This window comes from Solanum pennellii, chromosome 1 (genome assembly GCF_001406875.1).
Source record: "Solanum pennellii chromosome 1, SPENNV200".
Classification (NCBI taxonomy): domain Eukaryota; kingdom Viridiplantae; phylum Streptophyta; class Magnoliopsida; order Solanales; family Solanaceae; genus Solanum; species Solanum pennellii.
This window is the reverse complement of record NC_028637.1, coordinates 38658434-38684279: the sequence shown is the minus strand read 5'-3', so window position 1 is coordinate 38684279 and position 25846 is coordinate 38658434. Positions and strand designations below refer to the sequence as shown.

Here is a 25846-nt window from a genome sequence, read left to right as displayed (position 1 = left end):
AGTATGGACTCAAGTTTAACCAACTCTCCAGGTATGCTCCTCACATGGTTGCTGAATCCAGGGATCACATGAACAAGTTTTTGTATGGAGTGCCAGATTTGGTGGAAACTGAGTGCAGAAGTGCGATGTTATTGGAGATATGAACATCTCTAGACTTATGATTTATGCTGAGAAGTTTGAGGGTGAGAAGCTTAGGGAACAGGCTAAGGAAAATAGAAGGCTAGGACTGGAAACTATGATTATTCTCAGCAGAAATCGGGTGATGGAAATCGTTCGCAGGGTCAGCAGAAGTTTTTGGCTCCAGCCCCTTCATCAGCTAGTGTTCCATCCTCGAAGAACAGGTATGACCAGAAGGGTAAAGCACCAGGCTCTAAATCTCATGGAAGTGTTTCAGCCACCAATTCTTACCCCACTCACCCTACGTGTGTTATGAACCATCCGGGTGAGTGTTATGCAGGAAAAGAGGGATGTTTTTGATGTGGTCAGTCTGGTCACAGTTTGAGGGACTGTCCTTCTAGACAGGGTAAAGAAGGTGGTAATGGTAGATCTCAGTCTACGAATTTAGCAACACCAGCAAGTCGCCCAACTCAGCAGGGTAACTCATTTGGTATAGGTGGCGGTCAGCGCTACAACAAACTTTATGCTCTTCAGGCTCGCCAAGATCAGGAAGGTTCCCTGATGTAGTCACTGGTACGTTACGAGTGTTTGACCCTGATGTTTATGCATTGTTAGATCCAGGGGCTACTCTTTCTTTTGTAACCCCTTTATATAACAGTCCAATTATGTGTCAGTCCAGAAACTTTCTCAGAACCCTTCTTAGTCTCTACTCCAGTCGGTGACCCAGTTAAAGCTTGACGGGTATACAAAAATTGCCCTCTCAGAGTCTTTAAGAAAGTAACCTCAATAGATCAAGTAGAGTTAGAAATGGAAGACCTCGATGTCATTCTAGGAATCGATTGGTTACATTCATTTTATGCCTCAGTTAATTTTAGAACTAGGATTGTTCGTTTTCAGTTTCAAGATGAACCAATCTTAGAATGGAAGGGTAGTAGCTTAGCGCATATGGGTCGATTTATTTCTTACCTTATGGCCAGAAAGATGATCTCTATGAATTATGATATGAGAGTGCATTATCATCCTTGAAAGGTGAATGTATTAGCCGTTGCTCTTAGTAGATTATCTATGGGAAGTGTAGCCCATGTTGAGGAACAAAGAAAGGAGCTACTGCAGGATGTTCACATGCTTGCTCGCTTGGGAGTTCGCCTTATGATCATATCAGATAGCGGTGTAACAGTTCAGAATGGGGCAAAATCTTCTTTGGTAGTGGAGGTTAAGCAAAAGCAAGACAATGATCCGATCTTGCTTGAATTGATAGGTGCAGTCCACAATCAAAGAGTGGAGGTTTTCTCCCAAGGGGAGATGGTGTACTTTGATACCAAGGTAGATTGGTTGTTCCTGATGTGGGCGAGTTGAGGTAGCATATTCTTGACGAAGCTCATAACTCCAGGTATTATATTCATCTAGGTGCCACTAAGATGTACCGCAATTTGCGGGAAGTCTATTGGTGGAATGGCATGAAGAGGGATATAGCAGACTTTGTGAGTAAGTGCCCCAATTGCCAGCAATTCAAGGTATAACATCAGAAACTAGGAGGTATGACTCAAAAGTTTGATATTCCTACTTGGAAGTGGGATGTGATCACTATGGATTTTATCACAAGGTTACCACCTTGTACTCGCAGACAGCATGACTCCATTTGGGTGATAGTTGATAGGATGACTAAGTCTACTCGCTTTTTATCTGTCAAGACTACACATTCGGCGGAGGACTATGCCAAGATTTACCTAAATGAAATTGTGAGTTTGCATGGGGTTCCTTTGTATATCATCTCAGATGGAGGTCCTCAATTTACCTCTTATTTTTGGAAGTCATTTCAAAAAGGTCTTGGTACTCAAGTTAACCTTAGTACAACATTTCATCCACTGACAGATGGGTAGGCAGAGCATGCCATTACAACCTTATAGGATATATTGAGAGCTTGTGTGATCCATTTCAAAGGTAGTTGGGATGATCACATTCCTCTTATTGAGTTTGCCTACAATAATAGCTACCATTCCAGTATTCACATGGCTCCTTATAATGCTTTATATGGGCGTAGATGTAGATCTCCTGTTGGTTGGTTTGAAGTAGCTAAAGAAGCTTTGATAGGGCGAGATTCAGTTCTTTATGCTATGGAGAAAGTGAAACTCATTAAAGATATAGTTAAGAAAGCCCAAAGTCGTCAGAAATCTTATGCAGATGTAAGAAGAAGGGAACTAGAGTTCCAAGTTGACGATTGGGTTTTTCTTAAAGTCTCACCTATGAAAGGGGTGATGAGATTTGAAAAGAAAGGGAAGCTCAGTTCTAGATGTGTAGGCTCTTACAAGATCTTGAAAAGGGTTGGCAATGTGGCATATGAGTTAGGGTTGCCAGCAAAATTAGCAGCAGTACATCTGGTCTTTCACATCTCAATCTTGAAGAAGTGTGTGGGTTATCCAGCCTATGTAGTGCCATTATAGAGTGTGGCGGTGAAATATAGTCTTTCTTATGTGGATGTACCAGTTGAAATTCTTCACCGTCAGGTTAGAAGGTTGAGAAACAAACAAGTCGCTTTAGTCAAGGTTTTGTGGAGGAGTCAGTACGTAGAGGGAGCTACTTGGGAAGCAGATGCAGCCATGAAAGCCAAGTATCCTTACCTCTTTCCTTCCGATTCCACTCAAGAGTGCGTTAATAGTTCCTCTACAGCTTACAGTGATTCATGCATAAATTAAGTTTCAGTCAGAAACTCAATTTTCAGTGTTTAGTAGTAGGTTTGTAGCTCTCCCCCACTTCATCTAGTTTAGTATTCATTTGAGGACGAATGTTCCTAGGGGGGAGATAATGTAACACCCCGTAGCCAAAACAGACTAAAAACTAGCTTTTAAGAAAAAACAATCTAGAGGTTCTACCAACAGTGTCATCGACGGACCGTAGCCTGAACTACGGTCCGTCGTGCACAGCCGTCGATTGGATCAGAAACTCACAAAAATTTAAGCCTAGAAAAATAATTGGTTAAGTCATGGATGACGGACAAACTTATGGTCCGTAGGTCAGACGATGGTCTGTAGTGTGTGACCGTCGATCAAGACTCCCTCCAACCACTCTCTGACAAGAGCTAAAGATGACCAATACGGTCCGTAGGTGGAAAATTTGCAAACAATTACGGGGAAATGCAGTTGGGTCAACTTCAAATGAACATAACTCTTAGAAAAAAATGAATTAGGTCTCCCATTACCTACCCACAGATATTTAAATTAATTATCTTTCCATATCCACCGACCTTGCTAAAATCAAACCATTGAGTTAAAAGTTATGCCCATTTTAGTAAAGGCATGTCAAACAGGCCTTCATGACGGACCCAACGACGGGGCGTCGGGCAGACGGACCATCAGTCCTGGCCATCGTTTGGCCCGACAACAACTTTACTCGGGGTCTTTTTGACCTTTCCCACTCCGTTTAAACCCTAAGTTGCGTTTTTTTAATCCTAAATCATCATATTTTAGTCAATTTAAGCATAGAAACATAATTAAAACGTATCAAAGTCAAATCATTAAATGAAAACCTAGAAAATTAAAAGCAAGAGAGCAAAAAAAGCGTAGGAACCCTAGTTCAAGAACGCCACAAGCTCTAGCAGTTCTAGCCTCAAGGCTTAAGTATTTTTCCATGGATTTCTACCCCAAGTATGTGGGATTTATCTAGTGGGTTCTTTTCACCCATTGAGTCTCAAGTTTTCAGTCAGGTTCTTGATTCTCTTATCATGATTAAACCTAGGGTTTCTAGAACTTTTTTAGAAATTCATGAATTTATTAAAAATAAGATCCAAATCAAATTATCATGTTAATATTCAGATTATCGCATGAATTTTAGAACACTAGTTTTGTATTTCTTTAGTTCTTTATTTACAAATGCTAGGTCAGATATTTCAAACACTTCAGATATACATACCTCAGTTACAAATGCATAATTACTAGATTAATTGTAGCATTCTCAGTATGCATGTTAAGTTTTGAGCTGTCGATTTTATACAGAATCTCAGACATTATCAGTTAATTTACAGAATTCATTGGGAGTAGCATAATACCGAGTTGGACTAGGTTTTTGCATAACCAATAGTCCCAGAACTACTAGCCCAGTAGGTTGTAAGTCCCTCTATGGGCAATCAGTTTAGTGATCACGCCAACATGCCTTTATACCTTTGGCAGGGTATATTGGGTCCTCTTGATGTGTGTATACATCGGACTACACATTTAACTCATGTGGTTTTATTCTCGGTTATTAGTAGCTCCCACAGATAATTCAAACTCTCTGCATTGATCAATTGTTAGTATACTCAGTATTCAGCTTCAGCATGTTATAAATTGGTCATTGCAGTCAGTTAGCTCAAAAATAAAGTATATCATGTTTAGATTATTATACTTGCTTTTGTGCTTGTTCAGTTATGTTTTATTTCAGCTTATTTCTATCCGACATGCTTAGTACCTTCCAAATACTGACGTATACGTGCACTATATCTTCTCGTGATGTAGGTTCAGGTTCTCAGCATATAGATCACGCATAGATCAATTTCTCGATCTCCAAATAAGCATATTCAGTGGTGAGTCCTCATTCTCCGAGGTCAAGAGTCTTGAGTTTCTCTTCAGTATTTAGTCTTTTAGTTTATGTTTTTGCTAGGTTGAGCTGGGGCTTATCGTAGTATTTTTAGTCCAGTTTAGAGGCTTATTTCAGACATAATTAGATTCAGCTTAGTATTGAGTTAATATTTCTTTTGTATTAAGCTCATTCTTTTCATATATTACAGTTTTAGCATATGGGTATTCCCCATCTTTTAATTATAATATACTAGGAAAAACATCCGCGCTTTGCGCGGTTTGTTTTGTTTAATTAGCTCACTCATTATCATAGGTTAATATTGTTATTTGATATTGATCACCGTGATTTATTATCAATATATAATTTAATTTTTTCCATGTATATTTTCGTAGTAATTGTTGAATATTTTATTAATCATTTGTGCCATATTTCCTTTATGCTCGTTTTTTTACATATTTCAAGTTTCCACATTCTTTATATTTATTGAATTGGCTGTCACAGAATAGGGGCCAATATATGAGGGGGTATAAAATGTACACCTACCGATTCATATATCTGTTGTGTATTACAACTTTAAATTACATTGATATTTAATAAGTTAGTCGTATAGAAACACAAACTCAATATTGTGTGCAATAGTAAGCTACTGATCCAATTGCCCTTACATTATATGTGATTCATGTTCATATGTTTTCCATATTGTCCTTTGTAAGATTCGTATGACCATTCGTTATGTGAGTGATCACCTTCAATGTATGTATTTGTAGCTGATGCGTCATTTTTTGGATTGACTATGTTGTTTATAACGTGACATCATGTGTTTCTACAAGTCTTGGATATACATTCTGGAATATTTCTCTGTAAACAATATTTTTAATGTGTGTATGGTCTTCACTGTCCTCGTCTGCATTTAATATTTTCAATCCTTCTCTTGTTGTTACACGTGATGCTGCGACATATAATTGTCCATGTGTGAATACCTGTTTTGGAAGATACAGTCCAACTGTCTGAAGAGTTTGTCCTTGACTTTTATTGATTGTTATGGCATAACAGGTTGCTAAAGGAAGTTGCCGTCTGTTAAGCTTGAATGGCCATTTTGAATCATTTGGAGACATGATAATTCTGGGTATTGTGACTGTTGTGCCGATGTTCTTACCCGATATGATGTTTGCATTTACAGACAATTTTCCTAGATGTGTGATCATTAATCTTGTACCGTTGCATAGTCCTTCTGTTTGATTGAGATTTCTAAGAAGCATAACCGGACTTCCTACTTTTAAGTGTATATCATGGTTAGGGATGCCTGAGAATCGTAAGTTATTAAGGAATTCAGTGGGGTACAATATATCTTCCTCATTAGTGTTCACACTTGCTTTGCACACATTGTCAGAGCTGTAGTAGGTTCTTCCTTCCCCTGGTATAATATTCATTATTTTTTCATTTAGATCATGAACCATTTCATTTTTTGGTGTTAGTATGGCTCTTTCTTTCAAGTATGTCGGGTCGTTGTAATTCTGTAATAGAGATGGATATACTGCATCTACAATTGATTTCAATTGATTGTGTGATGGTGCAATGGATATATCAGGCGGTAGCTTAATGAGTTCCATCTTTTTATCAGCATAAACTGATCCATCTCCAATCTGCAATAACCATCTATCAAAACTTGCAATTCTTTCAGCTTCAGAACCCATGACTTTTCCACAAGTAAGACGCATATTTTCCTTTAGTTCATAAATTGAAAAATAGGGCCACAGGTGCGAATTGTTTAGCGACGCATCAACAATATCAGCTCTTGTTCCTTTTGGAATTACCGGCAGGATTTGTCTGAAATCACCACCACACACGATTGTTAGTCCCCCAAAAGGCCTGTCAGAACTATTTTCATACCTATCTCGAAGAATGTCCCTCAAGCTCTTGTCTAAGGCTTCTAAACAATATTTGTTTGCCATTGGAGCTTCATCCCAAATTATCAAACATGTTTTCTTTAGTAGTTCTGCTAATTGGCTTCCTTGTTTTATGTCACATGTTGACTCTGGTGTGACGTCAAGCGGAATATGGAACCGCGAATGAGCAGTCCTACCGTTCGGCAACAATAAAGCTGCTATACCTGAAGTGGCGACTGGTAGAACTATTTTTGTTTCTGATCTGATTTTTGAAATAATTGTATTCCATAGAAATGTCTTGCCTGTACCACCATGTCCGTGTATAAAAAATAATCTGCCTTCTTTATTATCAACTGATGATATTATTGCCTCATATGCCGGTAATTGAAAACTATTTAATAGTTTAAATGATTTGTCGTGCATTTTTTTTATTTCCCCTTTGTCATAGTCTAGCTCTTCATTAATTAGGCGATTTCCCACATTCCGCATTAATGTATTATCTGGCAGTGGCATCCCTTCTATGTCTCGCAAACTTCTTCCCTGTTTTATGAGCATGTTTTCAATTTCTAACAGGGAATACGCTTCTATTTGTTTGTCAGTTAGTTGCAAATCTTTCAGATGTAAACGCTTTCTCTGCATCAATGTGATATCTTCTGATAATATGTTGTAGTTATTCTCCCAATGCTTGTGTGAATCTGAAACTTGGCAGTGAATAAGAATAGTCACAAATAGATTGCGCAGTTCATTTCCACTTGCCCATTGTGCAGCCTCTGACAAGCAGTCATTCCACTCCTTGTCGTCATCTAATAAACCTAATGCGTAGCAAGCCTCTCGAAAGGTTTTATAATCTACTCCATTAATTCTTCTTATGCTTTCAAATGAAGTGCAGCCTTTGACAAAATTTAACAACATGCGCAGATAAAAACGCTCTCCACTTGCTGGATGTGCAAAATAGATTCTACCAACTGCCCGACCTTTTTTCCTCATAGTCCATTTTTTTGTTTTACATTCCATACCCACCGTGTAGGAAAATAAGAATATGTTAGATCTCTTGCATCGGGGTACTCTTTGTTTGCTTCAAACCATTCTGTAAATTTTGTTTTTTCAATATCTGGTCTGTTCAATACGCTTTCAGCTCGCCTTGATTCTTCGAATATTATGGTGTTTTGTCCTTGTAAATGGAATGGTAATCGCTCAACTGCTGGTTGTCTGTAATGTATGTCAAATTGGAATATCCTCCAGCATGCTTCGGTAGCTGAAATGTATCTGCAATCTAGATACTTTCTGATCTCATCGTTGTCTTTTGTTGAATCTGTTGATTCTATTATTGCTGTTGCTCTATCAGACCCTTTATGAACATACTTGAATAGATACTTCACTGACCTTGAGTAGTTGCAGACTTCAACATTTATGTGTGCATTAAATTGCACAAGCAAGTTCCTATTGTACGGAACAACATATCTGTTGTCTAGGCTGGATCCATTTTTCTTCACTTCAATACCTGTGTTGCGTCTCCTATAAATAGGGAATCCATCCCAATCAAAATTTGTCTGGTCATTGTATTTCTTAGGGAAATGCTTTGTGCACTTCCCTTGTCTCATACATGGGTAGCAGGGATTTAGTTGTCCGCATGGTCCGTGTATCATAAAGTTCTTCACTGCATTATACCCATCTGGATCTTCTTCAAGGTCAGGTATTTCAGCGGATATTATTCTGTCAATATGTTCCGCTGTAGGATTTTTTTGTGATTCATGAAGGAACAACAATATATGTGCATGTGGCAAGCCTCTTTTCTGGAACTCAATTGTATATATACCTGCATAGTAATGGCTTTGGTTAGGATGTCGGAAGTTGTATTAATTCCTATTTAATATTGTAGTTCCTTCTATTTTTTTGGGAGTATTTCTCTTTTCCCGTTCATATAAATTCCAAAATAAAGTATTGCACGTGTATATCATGTATTTCGTGCGTAGTATAGTTTTTTGTACAGAATTTCCTTGTTTAATTCCTGGTAAACTGGGTGGTGCATCTGGCTATTATAAGGTGGATATTTCCTTATCTTAGTTGGCACTATTTAGTAAACTATTTTGTAATATGTTAATACATTTTTAGATGATGCATACAGTGCGCTAAAGTATGAAGGTATATAAGAGTATTTGATAGAAAGAACTTACATGCTATTACTGTCCCGAATGGTTTATCTTTTTTAATATGTTGCATTAGTTGGGCCAGCTTGATCTGGAAAACCCTGCATATGATGTCTACCCGACTACCATCGTCATGTTGACCAATTAGGTGCAACATTGCCTTTATTTCTGGCCACTTTGGGTTACATGTGAAGGTAAGAAATAAATTCGGGTATCCAGCCCATTACATATAGCCATTGCATCTTGATAATTTTGTGCCCTATAACGAGGTCCCCCCGTGTGTGACGAAGGTAATATAATTGTTTTCCCGACCTGTGAACAATCAGAATCTCCACCTACAACAGCATCCATTAAGCCCCCAAAAAGATCAGCCCGAAGTTTTGGTTGGTTATTTCGTATATATCTAAATCGCTCCTCTTCAATTGCCATGTAACCATCCACAATGTACTGCTGCAGTAGCCTGCCAGCCTGTATAAGTGTGCGCCCCTCATTAAGTCGTTGTTGTATGCGGTATCCATAATATTGTCTCATTGTCATGTGCTCTCGTGTGTAAGTTTTTTGGCTTTGAGACACCAATTGTATTCCCAGTCTATATCCATCTTCACCGTATGGGTGTATTAATGGGTAAGTCATTGACATGAAACTTGGGTGTAAATCGGTGATCCTTTGGAGCCCATTTTTGCGGTGTTCAACAATAACATCTCGCTGGAAGTTAGCATCTGTAAGATCGCCAATGATCAATCCAGCTACTTCTGAAGCCGTAGGTATATTGTATTGCCGACCGTCTTTAATCCTTTCTGATAGAAGACGCAGGCGAAACTCTATTTGTGGTTGTTCTCTATATCTATCCCTTGCCATACGAAATGATTTTACCAGAACATTATGCTCGTCGAGCATTTCACATATTCCCTGAACAATTTCTACTTGAACTTCTTCATGCATTAGACTGTTGATTCGATTTTCTATTTCATTGTCTGTATCATATATATATAGTTGTGCAAATTGTGGTTTTTTCCAATTTCAGGTAAGAGAGAGCAAACATGATGATAATTATGTCCACTGATTCTGAATACATAAGCACCTTTTGTACGATTGATTGATTTGTCAACTCGGCCTCCCATAGATGTAAATGCGAACATGGAGTTGTATACCCTGATATTTTTTCTAAAGTGTACACCTATTTTTCCGGATGTAGTGCTCAAAAGATATTGAAGGTAGGGTGGTGGTTGGCTCAGTAATGGTAAAGAAACACGACCTTCCATACAACATATTGAAAATTTGGGTTGTCGTGTATTTGTACTTTTGATTGTCCGTTCTTCATACCATAGAATTGCTCCGCAATATTGGCAGGTGTAGGTTGGAGGCCCTAAATTCCAAACTTTCTTATATGCACCTGTCATAGAAGATTGCAGCTAATGAGTTTAAGTATTATATGCACAAATATTGAATTTCCTAACCTTATGTAGAGTTAGGTGCATAGGTAATAATGTGTTAAATTGAAAGTTTTTGAAATGTACTTGTTTTCTGGCAAATGATAGGGTTGTTGCCTCTGTGATACTGATTTGGATTTGATACGTCTTCACATTCATCCATAACCGAATCATAGGACTGGTTAGGTTGGATCCCTGAAAAATATTTTTGAAAATGTTAGTTACTAAGTATTGTACATTTGGGAAGTTGTTTATTAGTAAAGAATGGGTTCATTTAATTTCTAGCAATAATATTTCTCTGTTTATTTTTTTATGTGTCAGGCATTCAGATAATGTAAGAGAAGAGAGTTACATAGTAACAGATGATGTGCATGTGTAATTGATCGGTTTTATCACGTTTTTCAGTCTTTATATTTCCTACGTATTAAGTAGTATACAATTTAACTAATTGGGTCGGGTGTGGTGGTATGTTCGAGTTAATTTGAACGTACCATGTATTTGTTGTTGCCGTTTTATAGTTGTGATATTAGTTAGTTTCATCTCGTTTGCCATTTTTTTGAGAAAACGTATAACCAAATCCGCTTGCTTCTGTGGGTGATCTTTGTATTTCCTCTGAAGTAATGTGAGTTTCCTCTTCAGGCGAGAACACTTTGGCAGTAATTTTCTTATATTTACTAATTCCTCTGTCCGCGTATTATAGGTTGTTGTTAATGTATTACACTTCATATTTTTTTTGTACTTCCTGTATTTGCTTTCTAACTGAGGTAGAATCTGGTGTAGTTCCTGAATGTCGGAGGAAATATCTGTAGACCCACAAAATGCCTTAATACTGTGTGTTATCAAATCCATTATGTCTGGCCCCATGATCTGGTAATTCTGAATTTTTTTTAAATTTATGTTGGTAAGTATACTGGCCAATATATGGTGTACTGAATTTTTAGTGTAGTGCAATAGATTTGATGGTAAGTTTTCTGCCCAATTTGGTTCTGTTGATAGAGCAATGTGTTGCAATAGATTTCTTAGTAGCAGAAGGTTGGATTTTAGTTGTGTTATGAAGAAAGTAATTGTTTGTTCCTATTTTATATCAATAGGAATCGGTGTAAAGTAACTGTATGAAAGGACACACCATTTCGGTCCGGTGGTGGAATTGGTGTGTTTTAAGTGTCCGAAAGGACACAACGTTTCGGTGCGGCAGAGTTGAGTAGTCCATTAAGACAGTCAGTTGTCATGTCGTTTTATTTTTGTAGTTGATTCTTTTTATTTAGTTTTAACTAATTAGATTCATTGTGGTTTATGTGTTGAACCACATATTTTAAAGTACTCCAGAGATGCTGTGGGGATTATGTGGTGGAATATGTTGCGATTGTAAAATAGGTTATTTTGTATAGTGTCTGCCTTTTATACTCACATCTCAAATATGAAAGTTGACTTCAAACATGATGAGACTGAGACACTTCTGAATGGATCTCCTTCTGATTTCTTCATGGTTCATTTTTAAACATATAGTTTTAGATAATTGGAATTAAGACGTTTTTGAATTTCTGTTTGGCTCTTCTTCATAGATCAAAAGGTTCTCATGAATTGCACTTATGCATGTGTTCTTCGGCTGTCTAAGAATTTCACTTTTAAAAATGATATGGAAAAAGATTTTACGTGTCTGTTGGTTGAATCTCTGTTGAGTTTTGCTTTATCTTAGACTGAAACTTAGCTATCACTCAAGTGTCTAGTCTGTTCATGTCTGTGTGATAGAAAATATGCTGACAGATCATTAATTCAATGCCTGAATATGTCCTTTGTTTTCTCAAAGAAGAATGCTGGTATTATTTTCCTTAAACATAAATTGACTGATGGAAGACAATTTTTTAAATTTGAACATTTTAAATACAAGAGACATATAAAGGAAAAAAAATCACTTGCAAAACTAATTCATCAGCAAAAACAAAGTGAGAAAATGATCTTTTCAAACATGACTTGTCTCTACAGCCATTGGCCTCTACTGAGTAATCTATTACGAGAATGAAACTAATCCCTGCTAAAGAGGAAAAATATTAAATCTTAGTACCTAGTATTACAAGATCTCACGAATTGTGAAATGATAAAATTGTCATTTCAGATGATTTACAGCCACCACAAACAATGTCTGCGAAGATGGCTCTAGTTTTGTATCTGCTTAGTAAGTGTTTTGAGTTTTGTATGCAGGTTTATGGGCCTCGTAATGACGGCGAAAGTGAGTTATATTTCTTTCCTGGAATAGCAAATGCAATATCTAAATAGTCAGGCGGTGAAGAGCAGAATGCAGCAATTCAGCATGAGATTTGGAGAGGTGCAAGGGCCATAAAAAAAGCTGCTCATGCAACAAGTTTGTATCTTTGTTTGACTTCTCCGAAAATGGTTTTGTAATTATTGCATTTTATTGTTCAACTATGCAGTAACGACTCCCAACAAAGTTTAATATGTTTGTGGGTGAGGATTTTCAGAAGACCGTAATTTGAGCGACGAATTGTCAACTTGATAAGTAGCTACGTATAATTTAAGGAGAAAAATGTGTGTTGGGAGATGGCATATATAAACAACTCAACTTTTATAGAAATGTGCATTTAGTAATGGAAGATTATTTGACACTAAACTAAACCTAATCACCTACCATAACAAACATCAACTATATATAGCCACTGTTAAACAAAAAAAGTTCTCACTTTTTGAGCAAACTAATAATGTTAAGGTCCCTAGCATAAAAATAACTCTACTTTGTCCTTTTTATGGTGTCACCATCACTCTCTTCACTGTCAGCTATAAATAAGTTCCTTCGCTTCTTCAACTTTCTTGAATAAACTCTTTGTTTGGAAAAAAAAGTGTCTTCTTCATCAGAAAGTTCTTTAGAGTAGTCTGTGTTTGATCCTTCCGCATTGAAGTCTGTTTGTTCAGTGGAATCTTCCAATTTCTCTTTACCCTGTACTGTAAAAACCATTCCAATAATTAAGGAGGGTTTATGTTGAATGGATGGTACAGAAGATGAATGATTTACTATCAAGAGAGTTTGAATTTGACAAAAAAATCACACTGTATACCTTAACCCTTTTGTATTTGTTTATGCGGTGCTGCAATTCTAATTCTTTATCAGGCAAATAAACTTTTGTGACTGTATAGTTTTCCAGCCCTTCTTTCAAATTGAAACTACTCAATTTGAGTTTGAAGACCAATTCCATCCCGCAAAGACTTTGAATCTGGGGCGGTATATTTGTCTCGCTTTTGGACAAACGATTAACCAACTTGTGAGCAGAAGTATCAAGAATTTTTTCAGCGACTCCATTAAACAGGACCAAAGTAGTGTTCCCACCATTGTCCTTGACGTTAATGTGGATTTTAAACCTGTGTGTGTATAAAACGTTAGTGTTCCTTCAAATATAAGGTGTGAATAGAATGTTTATTATTTGCTTACCTAATCAATGGTAAGTCACATTGTTTGTTGCACTTCGGGCATGTGTAGACACCATTTGAAGATTCAACTTTCTTGTTGCAGAAGTTACATGAAATGTAATACCAATCAAAGAAATTCTCTACTGCAGTGATTTGTGCGCGGAGTGTAACCACACATTCCTACCATATGAATAATGAAGATACATACATTAAAACATATATACATTGGTACACATATAAAAAAGAGGCAGTATGTTGATAAAATGCAGGTGATTTTCGTTTGAAGGGTGATTATGGTACTAACCTCTATGTCGGGACTCCATTCAGAATCTAATAATTCTACAACGGCATAATACATATATTGGACCCTAAACTTAGCTTCAAATTTTAATTTTGACCTCGAACTTTCATAATGCACAAACAGGCACTTTAACTATCCAACTTTTAATTAAATAAACACTTGAGTCCTACATGGCACAATACACGTAGGACACTACGTAGGACAAAAAAATGACATGTAGGATGACATGTAGGACATGTGTGTCTATTTGTTCAACTTTATACAAGTTTAAGTGTTTATTTGTGCACATCCAAAGTTGAAGGGCATAAATGTGATTTGAAACCAAGTTAAAGGGCACATTTATGTATTATGCCATTCTGCAACAGTCATCCTGTTTTCAAACATAGCTTGTGCATTGGGAACGTTACTTGAGTTTCCACTCGCAATAGTTACAACATCAACTGACTTCTTTGAGAATTTATGAAGCAAGGCGGTGATGTTGTCCATTTTAAGATTGACATAAATTTTACTTGCAGCGGTGGTGGCAAAAGTTAGTTCGCCTATTATGAAATAAACAACAATCTAATTGTCATAACGGCATATACATGTCACTACTATAATGTTGCAGCATGTTCAGAATAAGTACATACCTCTGAATTCTTTGACCGTTGTAGCAGTGATAATGACAATGTAGGGTCCAAAGTCGTTGGGATATACATAGGGGTAAAATGATTCGCCATGGTCCTCCCACAAAGTTATCCTTGCTTTGATAGTCAGATCCTCTCTAAAAAGATAAGTGTAATTTATTACACAGTGAATCAATATGAGTTTTAATGCTGCAATTTGGGGATGAATGAATATGAACGTAAATGAGTTAAGAAAAATACGGATCAGTAAGAATGTGTATGTCGGGCTTCTTCTATTTTGAACCCACACTTTCTACATCACCAATTCCGCATAAGCATCCAACAACATCTACAAGTTAGGAGGGGAATTATTCATTGTATACGGTCCACACAGCGTCTAACATAAATGAAAGGAATAAATATACCTGACAGTAGAATGTTGTTGTTGATCCTTGAGCGAATAACTTCTGGTTGAATAAACTGAAAACCATTCTGAGGGATATGGACAATATCATCCTGTAGTTTTTGGATGGCAGTTTTCCGCAAAAATGTTATTTTAAAGTTCGACTGTACTGGTCTGTAGTCACCGGTTAATGCTGAAACTTTGAAGTTTCTAATAATGACTGCAAATCCTTCACTCAACTTATCACGAAACTTATTGACTTGGTTCTTCCATATTATTGCGTGCATCAAAGTTCCCTGAGAGAAGTCAATGTGGAAGACACTGCGTAATAAGGATATTAAAAATTGGAAGCAAAGGATGTGAATTGTGCATACCTTTTCATCAATTAGTATCATGTCAAGGCTTATCATGTCTGGTCTGCGCATGTAATTAATAAACTCCCACTGCCGGCAGACTCGGACTCTAATCAGCCAGTCTTCGCGAGTAGCATCCAAATCAGAAAGTAGTGAATAAGCCATGTTTAGATTTCTTTGGCAGAAAGACAGAAAGAAGTGATAGAGACTGGGTGGTACGAAGGGTGTTAACCATTTTATAGAGAGGTTGAAACCGTTGACGATGAGGCGTGTTGTTTCGAAGAAGGCAGAATGAATGGTTGTTTCCGGCGACAGGACACGTTGTGTGAAGAAGGAAAAACAGAATGTAAAACGACAAATTGTTTGGGCTGAAGAGGCGTCTGGTGTGGGGGATCATTTAAAGAAGGGTATTTTAGGGAATATTGTAAAGTGGAAGGGTTTTCTCGATGGGGAAGCTGCCACGTAGGCGACAATAACATTTTCTTTTATATATATATATGATATTAAACATATATAAATCAAATTCAATTTTAAAAATTTGATATAAAATAATTAACTTTTTCACCAAAATATAATATATAATGATTTAACAAATAAAAAGTGAAAAGAAAGAAAAGAGAAAAATGTTGAACCATATTGCAAAATTCACCTTTTTCAATCATAAAATCCCAAATTAATAATACATAAGAATATAGTAGTGTTAATGACTAGGGACAAATACAATAAATTGATCACTATCGGGCTACATTTTTTCCGAAATGTGTTTTAATCACGACCTAACAATTCTTTTGGGACTTATAAATGTTTTGAGGTGTCGACACATAACGAATTGATGCGCAATAGGGAACTTATCTAAAATAACTAAATCTAACTAAGTTCAACAAACCAGAGATTAGGGTAAGAGTTCAAATTACCTCGAGGGGAAAGTGTTAGGCCTCCGTCGAGGTCCACAAATGTGGATCCCGACCGTATTTCATGCTACTTATGTGGGGGGTTAAAAGTAGCAAGTATGGTCACTTCATTTTGGTTATTCAATTTAAACATGTCATCTAGGTGATGAATAATATTAAACACTCAATCAAAAAATTGTTTAAGCATGCGAGACTAGGTAATAACATAATGTAAAACAAAACAAATACTAAGCAAATAACGGGAAAAGTGAGGTGACACATATTACACATTTAAATAGTCAAGTGCAAAATCTTATTTTATATAGTAAACCACCCCAAATAAATATAATTATAACACATAAAAAGGGAAAAGGGAAGGGAAACTCAAAAGACTTAACGGATCAATGCTCGTCTTCTATATAGGGAAAGACAAAACATATGTTTGTCGTTTACGGCTCGAGGCAATGTCATCATCTCTGTAGGGCCTAAAGTACCCCTACACCACTACCGCTTGCATAACGTCCTAAAAGGTGTCTGGTGCCACAGCTTATTTTCTCAAAGGAATTGTACTACTATTTAAGGAGGTTTTAGACTGAATGAAAAAATTATGCTCCAAATAGGCCCCCTAGACACCAAGTCAAACAAATAGGACGAGCATTTAGCACATAAATCTCACATGGACTTCTAAATTTTATTAAACATGATTTCAAACACACATAGTTGTGAAGGTTTCATGCTAGGTATGTGTTCAAAAAAAAAACATAATAATAAAGAGTAAATAACAAGTAATAAGATAATAAGAACAAGCAGAATATTACAAAGGTCAATGTTGGTTTTAAGTAGCAAAATGCAAAATTCATTTATTGACATATTTGAACAGGGCAGATGAGCATGCAGAGAAAAAATTAGCATCTTATTTTATGTGGCAAGAATTTAAAAGTAGAAGATTTAAAGTAAAGCATTAATTTACTTTCATTTTGGAGGACAGTTTATTTACCAAGAAAACTAGCATGTAGGAGTGAAAGATGAGTTATTAATTTTTATTTTTTGGATAAAATGTCATGGTACGGTGACAGACTAGGCATAATAGTAACTCAATTTTTTATCATGCTAAAAAATAATTGATTTATTTTAAGTGGTTGAAAACTACTGTAATATAGAGTTATTTACGAGTTTGTATCAAATAAGAAGAGAATCATCATATTTTTTCAACATGCTGAAATTTGCTTAATAATACCTAAGAACATGATTCTAAATAATTCAAAGGTCAGACATATTGCATAATTTCTAGAGTCAGGATTACTAATCAATCTACATGTTAGAAAATATGTAACCATAAGCCTTAACATATGAGAATTGAGTTAACATGACAGTATTAATATGCAACACATATAAACATGATTTATATTGTAGGTAGCGTTAAAGCCAATATGTTGATTTTTATATCCCAAAATATACTCTTAAATGAGTTACCAAAATTAATTGTTACATCCTAAACAGGATCTCTTAACAGAGTAACATGCAAGAAGATTTACGTGAACAAAGAGTCAAAATTTATGCAACATTAGGTCGTATATGCATGGAATCTAATATTATTTATAAACAAATATTTACTATATTTTTCTCATACAGGGACCATTTATTACACCAGTTGGATATTAAGACAAATACAAACCAATTGTTGATTTTAGATGATTATTTAAGAGATACTATAATACTTTTGCATTGTTCAAGTAATTTACACATAAGAAGATTTTATAGCAATCACCCCTAACAAAATAAATGAGAAAAAATTAGCACATAATTTTCCCTTGTCCTTGAATGATCCCCCCACCCCAACCCCCAACCCCACACACACATATCACACACACACACACGCAAGCGCGCGCACGCGCATACACAAACAAAAGAAACATACATAGGAGATCAAAACAAATAAAGAATAACCATAGACATTATCTCACATAGAGAGAAGAAGAGCGCAAACTAACTCGAGTGCTTCCTTTTATTCATTCTAACGCACAACAGCATTCGACGTAATTATGCAACATAAATTTAAACTAATGGAAGAACAACTAACCACTTAAAGTAGAAATATTTACTTAGGACCAATCACATATTATTTACCTTATTTAAAGAAAAAACCAAATAAGTAATATTATTTTAAATTATTTTTCGCTTAATCAAATATAGTTTTACTAAAATATAAAATATAACAAGTGAGAATCAATTCAACTTCAATGAAGGAAATTATGATCAATTAAGATTAATAAATAAAATAATAATCAAAATTTAACTTACCCAAGAGACACGAAATCTCTCCGGATTAGCACAATACCATAAAAATCACCTTTGTATCAATTAATCAATTTCAAGCATTGATATAATAATATTAAAGGAAGAAAACACAAGTCAAGAAGTACTTGCACATTCTTCATATAATATATTCAAAACAAGAAATGAGAAATATGTCGAGGATCAATCTAAACTGAAATAGCAGTTGAAATTATCATACAAAATTATTACCACTGCAACAAGTAAAATTGCATCGATTAAAGGGATAAAATGACAATATTGGAGATAATAAACAATAGGTACATCTCATCAAGATAATCAATGATTTCATAACCAAGCATATCAACTTTAACCAAGAATCGACAGTCAAGCTATAGTTAAAAATAAAAGAGAAAACTTCCACAGAATATTCTTGTGAAGCAGACAATGAGCTAAGCGATAAAGACAAGCAAGTACATGAAGGACACTATAATTAAACTTTCTATCACACATAAACAATTTTTAAAATCTCAAAGTCATAACTAGTAGTTCAATTTTAGGACTAAGAGAACTTCTACACGAAACATGCATCACATTGCATATAAGAAGAAGATTAGAATTGCTAAGATGAGATAATGATTTTAAAAGAAATGTACCCGAACGGATCGATTAAATATCTGGCTTTTGACCATTTTAAAACATTCAAAGCTTCACTGGAGTTAGCCTTTATCACTGGTTCGGAGCAATTGTCCAGAAATGAGAGAGGGTAGAGGAGGCAGGCGACTGGGCGCAACTATTGAATTCATTTGGTTGCTGGCTTTGCCCGAGCACGCAGTCTGGAGGTTTTCTGGTCGCTGCTATTCTTCGCTGGCTGGCTTCTGATTTTGTGCCGGAGATGGCTGCTGCTGTTGTTGCTTACGTTTTACTGGCTAGTTGAGTTGTTTCCGCTGGCTGGAGCTTCTGGTACTGCCGCCATCACCGGAGTCTCTTGGTTGCTGCTGTTTCGTAGCTTGTATGGCCGGCTTCTTTCGTCTGCCACACCAGAGAAAGGAGAGGAGAGAAACAGAGGAAGCCAGCAGCTCCTGGACTCCCCTGAGCTTCTGTTTCCCTCGCCTGGCTACAGTCCATTGCTGGAAAGAGAGAGAAGGGAGGAGAGAGGAGAAAAGGCAAGGGGAGAGAGAGAGTCATCGAAAGGTGGTAGAGACGGCGGCTAGAGAGGAAGACTAGAAAAATGGAATAGTCAGGGTTTAGATCTTTTGATATCGTAAAGAAAAGAAAGGATGGGTGAATCTGAACGGTTAATTATTAAATACATGAAGGGCTGAGATTCAATATCAAAAGATAAATGCTCCAGCTTATAAAATGAAATCTCAAAATCACATCGGATTGGATTTGAAGGGCCAAAATTGCAATAAAAATTTGCTAGAATTGGAACGGAAGAGTGGATTTAATTGAAATACACTTGGAACTAAAAGAAATAAGAATAGAATAAGCTATATATATATATATACATATATATACATACTTATATTATAATGTTTTTTTATGTAATTAAACTCACTTTAATTTTTAAACATTTCAGTAATATAGTTATTTCAAAATGTATTAATAATTTTAAAATATTTTAATAATAGTTTTTAATAATGTATGCATACTAAATATATATTTTTGGACAAAACCAACTAACATTTAAAACTTGAAATATATTTTAAAAAATACATATTTAATCGAATAACATTTTTGAAATAGTTAAAGGTCAGTATTGGGTGTCAACAATCATACAAGAATAAAATACAAAATAAATAAAAACTTGAATTGAAAATAATAATGAACCACCCAAAGTTATATTCTAATTGATCTTTTTAAAAACATTGGAAAGAACGAAAAAGAAAGTCAAACTTCTAGATTGTGAAATTACAACAACTTATTTTTCAATATCATCGTTTTTTTTTAGAAAAAGAAAACCCAAAAATTACAAAAAGCACCTTCATCATTAGTCTCTCAAAGTAAGTTTGAAGATATCGACTTCAGAAGACAGAAATTGACAAATTGTTTCGATAACTCCTCCTTGAGTGCAATAAAATAAACATAGAAAAGAATGTAACAAAGAAAATACAAACTCCAAGATCATGAAATCACAAGAACAAATGATTTATCATCGTCCTTAAAATAAAAAAAAATTAAACCCCTACAAATTAGGTTAATTACATGATTAAATTTTGTCACATCCATGACAACATTCTTCAATGATTCTGACATCTTTACTTAACTTTTTGTAAATTTTACGCGTCAAAACACTCTTCATCCTAGCTTGCCGTTTATCAAAATCAGTCATATCCTTTTATACAGTGCAAAAAATAATAATAAGAAGGAAACCAAACCAAATATTGTTTTCCTTAGTTGTAAATATATATATTCCATTATTTGTATGCAAACCATATAATATTTAAAAAATCATAGCAATAGCAATAAAATCACAACAAAAAGTATCTTGGTTTCTTTATTCTTTATTTAGTGTGCATAAAGGAACAAAAAAAGAAACCAACAAAAAATTAAAGAAGTTTGATTTTTTTTGGACTGTAATAATTTGAATAGGTAATATGTGCAGAGTTCTTTTGAATTAGAAAGCTAAAGATAATAGTTGGAAAATTTTGGATGATAATAATAGTTTGTGTAAACTATTTATTCCACGACATATAAAACACAGATGACCTGGGCTTTTTCTTTTTCTTGTTTGTTTTACTTTATTCGAAGTGTGTTTTGGTCAACTTGCCTACGACTTTATAATTTTTTTCACTATATGCTACTTCCTATCAACACCCATATCAAGTAATCTTAAATTGAGGAAAATCTATGATTTCCAGTTTATGAATTTCTATTGTGACTCACACTACAAAACAAAGAATAATTATCAACAAAAATATTTGTTGGTAAATCGAGTTACTTAACGGTTACTAATGAAAATCAAAGTGTTTCTAAAAGGTTTGTCGGTAAATTTTTTCAACACATTGTAATCGTCGGTAAACTTATTAAAAATTGGTTGGTAACCACCAGAAGATTTTTTTGGTAATTTATGAAAATTGGTTTTGACATTTTCGTTGTCAAAGTTACCAGCAAAAACATGGTTGGTATCCGATTAATATCTTCACTAATGGATAGCAATAGATTGGTAAATTTGGTTGTTTATATATTAAATTTTGTAACTAATCGGTTGGAAAATTAAATAACAAAAAATCTACATTAGTAATCCGTTTACAATTTTAGTAACATTGAGAAAATGGGTTGGTAAATAAATATTTATTTTTCAAAAAGTGTTGGTAATAGGTTAGCGATTCATAACTTTTACTTATGGAATAAAAGTACAAAAGTAAAAAAATTGAGGTTCTTGATTCTTTTATAAGTATATGCCAATATAGTAAACTTATAGAGATTTTTACAGTAGTAGATATGTTAACTGTTACTTTAAGAATATAAAGAAAAGTTAAATAACTTGGGAACCCCTCGTCGTATTATAAAATGCTGACATTTACTAGTAGAAGACAAATCAAATATTTCAAAATGCTATATTAAGCAATATACAAGAAATGATTTCCAGAATACAAAAGAAAACAATGACTTCAATAACATCAAATCCACCTTATAAGTTGCATGAGATACGGTCGAGATCCACATTTGTGGACCTCAAGGGATGCCTAACACCTTCCCCTCGAGGTAATTTGAACCCTTACCCTGATCTCTGGTTCTCTGAACTTAGTTAGATTTAATTAGGTTAGATAAGTCCCTTTACGCGCATTCAATTCGTTAGGTGGCGACTCCTCAAAACATTTAGAAGTCCTAAAAGAGTTATTAGGTCATGATTAAAACACATTTTGCGAAAAGTGGAGCGCGACAATGATCAATTTATTGCATTTGTCCCTAGTGATTAACACTAATATATTTCTATGTATTGTTAATTTGGGATTTTATGATTAAAAGAGGTGTGTTTTGAAATATGGTACAACATTTTTCTCTTTTCTTTCTTTTCAAATTTTATTTGTTAATTCATCATATATTATATTTTGGATTAAAAAATTGTCACGCCCCAAGCTACCCCGAGACGCGGACACGGGACCTAGGACCACAAGTGATCCCAAGCTAACCCTGCTGGCATGATCTCTCTAAAGAATATAAACTGATGCAAAATCTAAATCATAATTTAAAATGAAAATATGGAAATACCCATATTATATAACTAAGATTAATGAAATACTGATGAGTTTAATACAAGGAAGTTACTAACTCAATACTAAACTGAAACTAACTATGTCTGAAATAAGCCTCTAATTAACTAGAAATACTGGGCTAATCCCCAGCTAAGTCTAGCAAAACCATAAACTAAAGGACTAGATACTGAAAAGAAACTCATGACTATTGTCCTTAGAGAATGAGGACTCACCACTGAATCTGCTGAACTGTAGATCGAGAACCAATCTATGCGTGATCTGGATGCTGAGAACCTGAACTTACTTCACGGGAAGATGTAGCGCATGTATGTGTTAGTACTTGAAGGTACTGAGCATGCAAAGCTGAAATAAAACATAATTGAAGCACAAAAGCAAGTATAATAATCAGAACATGACATACTGAATTTTGAGCTAATTGAAAAGCAATGGCCAATTTATAACATGCTTAAACTTAATACTGAATATACTAATAAAATGATCAATGCAAGAGAGAGACTGACTAAACTGTGGGAGCCATTAATAACCGATATTAAAATCACATGAGATAAATGTGGATTCCGATGTATACGCCCCATCAAAAGGACCCAATACACCCTACCAGAGGTATAAAGGCATGCTGGCATGATCACTAAATTGATCGCCCACAGAGGGGACTTACAACCTACATTACTATTATTTTTGGGACTAATTGGGTACGCTGAACCCTAGTCCAACTCGGTATTATGCTACTCCCGTTGATTTGTGTAGTCCAACTCGGTATTATGCTACTCCCATTGATTTATCTAGTTAATTGATTATGTCTGAATTTTTTATAAATACTGGATAGCTCAAAGTTGAACATGCAAACTGAGAATGTAATATTTAGTATGATAATTATGAGTTAATAACTGATCCATGTATAACTCAATAACTGAAATATCTGACCTAACATGTGTAATTCAATAACTAAATAAATACATAGCTAAGGTTCTGAAATTCATGCAATAAATTGAATAATAACATTTATATCTAATTTGGAACATACACTTAATTAATTCATCAAGTTCTGTTGAAATTCTAATACCCAAGGTCTAATCATGATATGAGAATCAAGATTTGATTGAAAACTAGGGACCCAATGGGTGAAAGAAACCCACTAGTGAAATCTCATATGCCTTGTGATGAAATTCACGGAGAAACACTTAGATTTCAGGGCTGGAACTGCAAGTTCCTTGCTGCGTTCTTGAACTAAGGTTCTTGACCTTTTTCTCCTTTCTTGCTTATAATTTCTATGTTTTGATTAATGATTTGACATATGGAAGATTTACTTATGTTTCTACGCTTAAATTCACTAAAATCTGATGATTTAGAGTGAAAACAATGTATCTTAGGGTTTAAACAAAGTAGAAAATGACCAAAATACCCCTTATTTAATTGTTGTCTGACCAAACGACGACATGGAATGAAGGTCCGTCGTTTGGGTCTGTTCGACAGGCCTTTACTAAAACGGGCATAACGTTTTACTTGAAGGTCTGATTTTAGCAAGGTCGGTGTCTATGGAAAGCTAATTCAATTATCTATCTGTTGAAAATGATATAGGGCACCTAATTCATTTTGTACTAAGAGTAATGATCAATTAAGGTTTACCAAATAACAATTGAAGTTCATGTCAGAGAGTGGGTATATGGGGTGTTGATTGAGGGACATAGACTACGGACCGTAGTATGACCTACGGACCTTAGGTCAAACTTTCTAGGCTGAGTTTTTGGGGGTTTCAGACTCAAACGACAGATGTGCAATACGGGCCGTGGGTCAAGCTACAGTCCGTCGATGATAACCGTCGATTGCACCTGCATATTTTGTGAAATCTGATTTTTGGTCTGTTTTGGATACGGGGTGTTACAAAAATAATTATTTTATATAATTTTTTTAATGGAATTTTATTTATTTATTTATAATATTTTTTCTTGTAGATTGCAAGAATTGCATAATGAGGAAGGTAAAATAAGAGAAACTGCAAGTTTGTTCAAAATGCAATACAGATTTAGGTATTGTCCCCTCGCAAATAATCAAGTATGTCCTCTTATTCTAATTTTTTTAATTGTCTTTTAAATATTTTTTAATTATTATATATTTTGATTTATCTCTTCTTTTTTTTACATTTATAGTAAATTTTATTAGAAAAGACACCAAAATTGTATCAAATAAGATAGAAAAGAGAGAGTCATATTCTTCCTTCGTCCTATTTTATGTGAAGGTATTATTGTTTAGACAGTCACAAAATTTTGTTCTTTGATTGTAGTTTCACAAATTTACTTTTGAATAATTCTTTATCTTGAATCACAATATTTTTTAAGTATTTAATTTTTTTTAAAAAAAAGTTTGGAAGAATTTGAACCTGAATCAATAGTGAAATTACGTACTTTGACTTTCTTATGTGTTTTATAGGCTTAAATTATAAGAACAAAAATAAACTTCTAATGCAATCATAGATTATTTTTCTGAATGTTTATGGTGATTAGAGTTATTTTTATTCATAAATCAATGAAAAATAACATGTACTTAATAAAACAAGTTAAGGTTGTATCAAAATTGATCTACACACCATTCTTTTTTAAAATGTAAAAACGACCATTGTTATTTGATATTGGATTTATTTTTCCATTTGGTTCATGTTATATGGATTCAATATTTATACTATGTTCATCCTAATACATGTTAAATTGTTATTATTTGAGGAATCAAACAATTTCTTTTATAAATATTTTGATTTATTCGCTGTGTTGATTGGTAGCACTTTTTGTGTATACATTTTTATTTCAATAAGTTGAAGAATTTATGCGCAAATTACTAGGCAAACTAATAAGTTTTAATCTTCGTACTCCATACCATTTCACGTAATTCAAGATAAAGAAAGTACATATTATAAGTAAAATTTTTAAATACAAGTACAAGATTTTTACTCTAGATTTATGTCAAACAAGAAGACAAAACTGTAATTTCATTCATTGTACATATAAATGTGTGTGAAAAATAATTTATATAACTTAGTATAATGATTAATTTTTGGCTTGATCACCAAGTGTAAGAGATCAGAGACAATATATCGAGTAAAAGAAGATAATTTGTTGAGCGTTGACTAATTGAAAAAAAACAAAAAAGGCAAACCAAAAAAAATCGCTTGTAAGGATATTACTATGAATAGAAGTCCTGACATGCTCATTGATACGCCACTATCACCTTCTCCTCCTCCTATTGTTGTTGCTGCTA

At 34.7% G+C, this 25846-nt stretch overlaps 2 protein-coding genes across 2 annotated transcripts; both read right to left on the bottom strand.

The window, feature by feature from the left end:
- Positions 1-5468: 5468 nt before the first annotated feature.
- On the bottom strand, positions 5469-7541 carry LOC107020341 (ATP-dependent DNA helicase pif1-like). Its single transcript, XM_015220661.1, has one exon. The coding sequence runs from the start codon at positions 7539-7541 to the stop codon at positions 5469-5471; it is 2073 nt and encodes a 690-aa protein (XP_015076147.1).
- Positions 7542-12874: 5333 nt separating this feature from the next.
- On the bottom strand, positions 12875-15375 carry LOC107020338. Its single transcript, XM_015220658.1, has 6 exons — positions 15232-15375; positions 14885-15153; positions 14479-14612; positions 14202-14388; positions 13200-13500; positions 12875-13081 (listed from the first exon to the last, which is right to left on the bottom strand). The coding sequence occupies exons 1-6, from the start codon at positions 15373-15375 to the stop codon at positions 12875-12877; spliced, it is 1242 nt and encodes a 413-aa protein (XP_015076144.1).
- Positions 15376-25846: the final 10471 nt, after the last annotated feature.

What these genes read in the sequence shown, in the direction of transcription:
- LOC107020338 (XM_015220658.1), bottom strand. Translation starts at nt 15,375, where the DNA reads ATGGCTTATTCACTACTTTCTGATTTGGATGCTACTCGCGAAGACTGG. An exon ending in AACGGTCAAAGAATTCAGAG is followed by an intron (nt 14,389 to 14,478) that starts GTATGTACTTAT and finishes ATTTCATAATAG; the next exon opens with GCGAACTAACTTTTGCCACC. An exon ending in AGGATGACTGTTGCAGAATG is followed by an intron (nt 13,501 to 14,201) that starts GCATAATACATA and finishes ATACACACACAG; the next exon opens with GTTTAAAATCCACATTAACG.
- LOC107020341 (XM_015220661.1), bottom strand. Translation starts at nt 7,541, where the DNA reads ATGAGGAAAAAAGGTCGGGCAGTTGGTAGAATCTATTTTGCACATCCA.